This window comes from Salvelinus sp. IW2-2015, unplaced genomic scaffold, assembly GCF_002910315.2.
Source record: "Salvelinus sp. IW2-2015 unplaced genomic scaffold, ASM291031v2 Un_scaffold1396, whole genome shotgun sequence".
NCBI classification, from domain to species: domain Eukaryota; kingdom Metazoa; phylum Chordata; class Actinopteri; order Salmoniformes; family Salmonidae; genus Salvelinus; species Salvelinus sp. IW2-2015.
The window spans coordinates 11,320-16,406 of record NW_019942881.1 but is presented as its reverse complement, the minus strand read 5'-3'; the positions used below and the strand labels follow the sequence as shown (position 1 = coordinate 16,406).

Here is a 5,087-nt window from a genome sequence, read left to right as displayed (position 1 = left end):
AGCAGCTAATGTGGAATAAAAAAAAAAATGTAAATCCCTCTGGTCCTCCTCATCTTCACGCTCTCCCTCTCAAACTGAATAGGACATTAGTAAGCCTAGTCAGCGCACAGATATAGCATTGTTTCTTTTATTTTTTACAAATTGACTCCCCTCCTTAAGTGCCGCTGTACACAGCACAGTCATTGTTTAGGCAGCAAAAAAAAGGGTTTATCTGTGCCTCGACACAATCCTGTCTCTGAGGTCTATGGACAATTCCTTTGACCTCATGGCTTGGCTTTTGCTCTCACATATACTGTCAACTGTGGGACCTTATATAGACAGGTGTGTCCCTTTCCAAATAATTTCCAATCAATTGAATTTACCACAGGTYGACTCCAATCAAGTTGTCAAAACATCTCAAGGAAGATCAATGGAAACAGGATGCACCTGAGCTCACTTTCGAGTATCATAGCAAAGCATCTGAATACTTATGTAAATAAGGTATTTTTAATTTAATTTGTAATAAATTGGCAACATTTTCTAAACCTCTTTTCGCTTTGTTATTATCGGGTATTGTGTGTAGGTTGAGGAAAAATATGTATTTCATCGATTTTAGAATAAGGCTGCAACGTAAAACATTTTGGAAAAAGGGAAGGGGTCTGAATACTTTCCAAATGCGCTGTAGCTACTGGACAATGTGGTGAAGAAGGCGCAACAGCGCCTCTTCAACCTCGGGAGGCGGAAGAAATTTGSCTTGGCCACTAAGACCCTCACAAACTTCTATAGATGCACCATTGAGAGCATCATGTCGGGCTGTATCACCACCTGGTATGTCAATTACACCGTCCACAAGCGCAGGGTTCTCCACAGGGTAGTGTGGTCAGCCCAAATCATCAGGAAGGCCAAGAAGATCATCAAGGACCTCAGCCACCCAAACTATGGCCTGTTCACCCTACTGGAGGCAAAATAAACAACACCTGTTTACGCAAGTTGATGGCTAGCGGAGTAGAACACTTGAAAAGGATCGACTCACACTCTAGGTCAGATGCGATCATTTTATAACCAATGTGCGACAGACAAGCTGTATTCATCAGGGTATAATGACAAACACTGCAGGCCACTAATTTATATCCTTTGAAAGGAGACACAGAGGTGTCTGTAATCATGGTGGCTTGATTTGAACCAAGCTTGATTTCATTGGTTGATTTACAGACATAAATAGAACATATAAAAAAGCATGAATGGATAATATTCGATCATAGATACAATTTGGCTACATAGGCCAAGAAACATCTACAATGGATAGCAAAAACACAATAATCCCAAGAATGGCTTCAGAGCAATGTCTACGTTGAGACCGAAGGGAGAAAGGGTCTTTAAATTAAAAATCCAGGCAGAGAAGTACTTGGGATTGCGAGGTTTTACTGTAGAAAAATAGCAGGGGGTGTTGAGTGTAAGTGTTCTGTCCCCCTAGACAGTTGGTCTGCTGTAGGATTAGATGGGGTTAAATGGTGGAAAGGGGTGGTGTTTTTTTTWGTGAGGGCTAATAGTTGGCAGGGTAAATTTCCTTTTCCCCAATTTTGTATTACCGTATCACAAAGTACAATGGATTGTACAGTTGGTGACTGCAATACGGCAATTGGTGTAGTCTGCCATTAAAACCTAAAGAAGGACAAACCAATGCAACCATAGACACTGTACCAGTGCTGGGAAAAGTACTCAATTGTCATACTTGAGTAAAAGTAAAGATACCTTAATAGAAAATGACTCAAGTGAAAGTCAACAAGTAAAATACTACTTGATTAAAAGTATTTGGTTTTAAATATAATTAAGTATCAAAAGTAAATGGAATTGCTAAAATGTACTTAAGTATCAAAAGTAAGAGTACAAACCATCAAATTCCATATATTAAATTAAGCATTGTTTTTGTGAGTCCGCCAGATCAGAGGCAGTAGGGATGACCAGGGAGGTTCTCTTGATAAGTGTGTGAATTGGGCATTTTCCTGTCAAAATGTAACAAGTACTTTTGGTATCAGGGAAAATGTAAAAAAAGTACATTATTTTCTTTAGGAATGTAGTAAGTAAAAGTACAAGTTGGCAAAAAATATAAATAGTAATTACAATACTCCAAAAAAGTTCTTAAGTATATTAATTACTTAAGTACTTTACACCACTGCACTGTACAACAGACCAGTGAGGTACAGATTTTAAGAAAGCCGCCTACTCAACTCAATTGAAAACATCATGTTGCAAAGACTAAACTAATTTCCATCCCTAGCTGACACATAGTGGATGTGGAGACAAAGACACCAGACAAATGTTACATTATATCTGGCAACACCTGACCTTTGATTGAGATAAAGAAGGTATTAACTGAAATATAAAAAGTAAAAAGGTATAAAAAAGCCCTGGGCTTGAAAGTGCAGCTGAGCAAGATGTCCAAACGAACAAGTCAGTCATAATTTGCCTTCATTGCACACAATATTGCAGATATGAACTTCAATATAACAATTTCTTAAACACAAAGCATTCCTTCACCGTCTATCTAGTGTTTATATGTATCCCTAAATAAAGGATTAAAAAAATATATTTATTTAAGAGGTGATCTTTGTGATTAAAATTGTCTTTGACAAGAGAGCTGTCCCAAGACCGCTATCAATCATCAATATTGGATCATCAGATAAGTGCAGCTGCTGTAGCGGTGAGCCATCCCACTGCTCCTCCAACACCAGCCAACTGCGGTTGTAGACCCAGCTAACCCTGCTGCACCTAGTGGGAAACAACACAACATACATCGGTCACTGTGGCATTCAAAACAGAATGTACTCAGGCACCAGGGTATCATGTCTTGTCTAAAAATAAGAGGTCTTCAATGATCTAATGTGCAAAATAAAGGTGGAAGAAATAGATCATAAAGAGAGATGATCAAGTATAGTGGGGATTATCACAAGATCATATTCCTATTGATTCTGTGACTCTCTAAAGCAATTAATTGACAATATGGTTCTCTGGTAAGGTTGCCACTGTATTGGACACAACACAATTATGTAAACTGATTTTTAAATATGATATTTAAACACATGAAAATGTGACTCATTACCTGCCGACTGCAGAACAGCAACGGTGCTTCCAGTCAACACACCACCGCTACCTGCAGTGGCTGCCGATGCCATCATGCCGGCTGCAACAGAGTTTGCGGCGATGCCAGCGGCGGTAAACCCTACAAATCCTAGGGCAAGTGGAGCCAAGACCACCGCTCCCCCTTAAAAGTAAAAATAAAAAATAAACATTTAAATTGTAGCTTACTACAGTTGGCTAAGTAGCATATTGAAGTTATTGGGTAAAATGTTAACAAAAAATGGAATCTCTCAAAATTAGATGTGAAAACGGCAAAMGATTTAACATGTGTAGCTAGCTATGCTTTTTATTATGCACCTGTAACCAAGGGTTGAATTGGCATTTTGCTGGTAGCTTAGCCTACTTAAACTAGGCTATCCACAATATTGGTATTTCTATGAAATTTCATATTGTCTTATCATCAGTTTTTAGTTTGAAATGAAATGAACACAGGGTAATTGATAATATATTACCGTTTTAATTGTCACGGAGTCGATTTTTAAATAGCATGGCAAATGTCTCACCTGCTCCTGCTGCTGTGACCGCAATAATGGTAACTGTTAAAAAAAGCAAGGATGTACAATGAGSAAATATAATTACATGAAAATTGTATGCCACATTTATGCATTGGTTATTGTTACTGTAGCCTAGCCTACTTCACACAATTTAGATTTAGTCAGATACATTAGGGGTTTAGGTTACTCACGAAGTCCCATGGTTCCTCAGTGACTGCAGGGGAAAAGACTGGGTCAGGGTTATATAATGCAGTGCCTAGAATTTTTTGGGAAACGAAACTTAAGTGCGCCAATTTAGGGTGTGTCTGTACCCATCTCGGTGCGCATATTGGACATTTCAAGCATTCCGAAATAGATCTTTGATAGTGAAATTAACAATCCCATGATTTACATTGTCAAGTAATGAGAGCCCTTCTTGGATTCCACTCATCAACTAACAAAACAATATGTACTACATGTCTTCTTCTCACAGAGCAGTGTTCCAAATTACCTTCCGCCCTGCCGGGGTCAACAGTGATACAGGGTGCTTTTGGAAAAATTTCCCATTCTTTGGCCCTGACTAAAGTATTACTACTGTAACCTATTGAAATCGATCTCACACAGACTACATTCCATGTAAACTATGATAACCACATTGCATCAGTTAGAAAAAAAAAAGTGCTGTTCTTTAAACTAAAAAGGGTTAATTCAGCAGTCCCAATAGGGAAACACCATTGGATAAAACTGTTTTTTGGTTTAAAGGTAGAACCCTTTTTTTTTTGGGTTCCATGTAAACTTGGTTTCTACTCTGGAACCCAAAATGTTGATACCTGGAACCAAAAAAGGGGTTTCTAAACCTGGAAACCAAAAGGTTATCTAATTTGAGGACAGCCCGAAGAACCCCTTTTGGAGCCCTTGTTTATAAGAGGTACATCAAAAGGGCAGTGAAGGATGATATTTACACAAATTGTGGGAAAGAATGTTAACTCTGGAATTGTTGTGTTGATGTAATAAATGTAAATTTCCTTTGTCTTCTACAGGGGACAGGTTGTTCCTCATGGCGCCGTGGGTCTGAACAGTCAATTGGACATGGGGCCTGGGGAAGGGAGTCCCTCTGCAGCCCATTCCTGCCCTGTGCTCTTCCCTCATAGGGGTCCCAATGACCCAGGTAGCAAGCCGGAGGAACCCACACTCTGGCCCTCACCCTCCCAGGCCTGGTTCTTACTGCTTTGGGAGCGAAACAGGGCTGGGCAGCTGGACTCCAAACCGTGTGGATGAGAAGGTACTACGGCACTTCTGCCTCTCTCGTATGCTACTTGTATAAAAGGTTAATTTGAACTTGGGCGATTTCCTTGTTATAACCACTAAGTTCATTTTACAGAAGTATTTATGAGTGGGAACATTGTTATATTGCTTAGTTCTTCCATCTCCAAGGTCCTTTCCACTGCCACGCAGAAAAACGGGTCCAGGGTTATATAATGCAGTGCCTAGAATTTT

At 39.5% G+C, this 5,087-nt stretch overlaps 1 protein-coding gene across 1 annotated transcript; it reads right to left on the bottom strand.

The window, feature by feature from the left end:
* Nucleotides 1-2,192: 2,192 nt before the first annotated feature.
* On the bottom strand, nucleotides 2,193-3,891 carry LOC112070709 (interferon alpha-inducible protein 27-like protein 2A). The gene is made up of 4 exons (XM_024138152.2): nucleotides 3,803-3,891; nucleotides 3,621-3,653; nucleotides 3,080-3,241; nucleotides 2,193-2,748 (listed from the first exon to the last, which is right to left on the bottom strand). Exons 1-4 carry the CDS (start codon nucleotides 3,810-3,812, stop codon nucleotides 2,642-2,644), a joined length of 312 nt encoding a protein of 103 aa, XP_023993920.1. The 5' UTR covers nucleotides 3,813-3,891; the 3' UTR covers nucleotides 2,193-2,641.
* Between the last annotated feature and the right edge of the window lie 1,196 nt (nucleotides 3,892-5,087).

What these genes read in the sequence shown, in the direction of transcription:
- LOC112070709 (XM_024138152.2), bottom strand. An exon ending in GGTCACAGCAGCAGGAGCAG is followed by an intron (nt 3,242 to 3,620) that starts GTGAGACATTTG and finishes TTTACTTTTAAG; the next exon opens with GGGGAGCGGTGGTCTTGGCT. An exon ending in TGCTGTTCTGCAGTCGGCAG is followed by an intron (nt 2,749 to 3,079) that starts GTAATGAGTCAC and finishes GTTTCCCACTAG; the next exon opens with GTGCAGCAGGGTTAGCTGGG.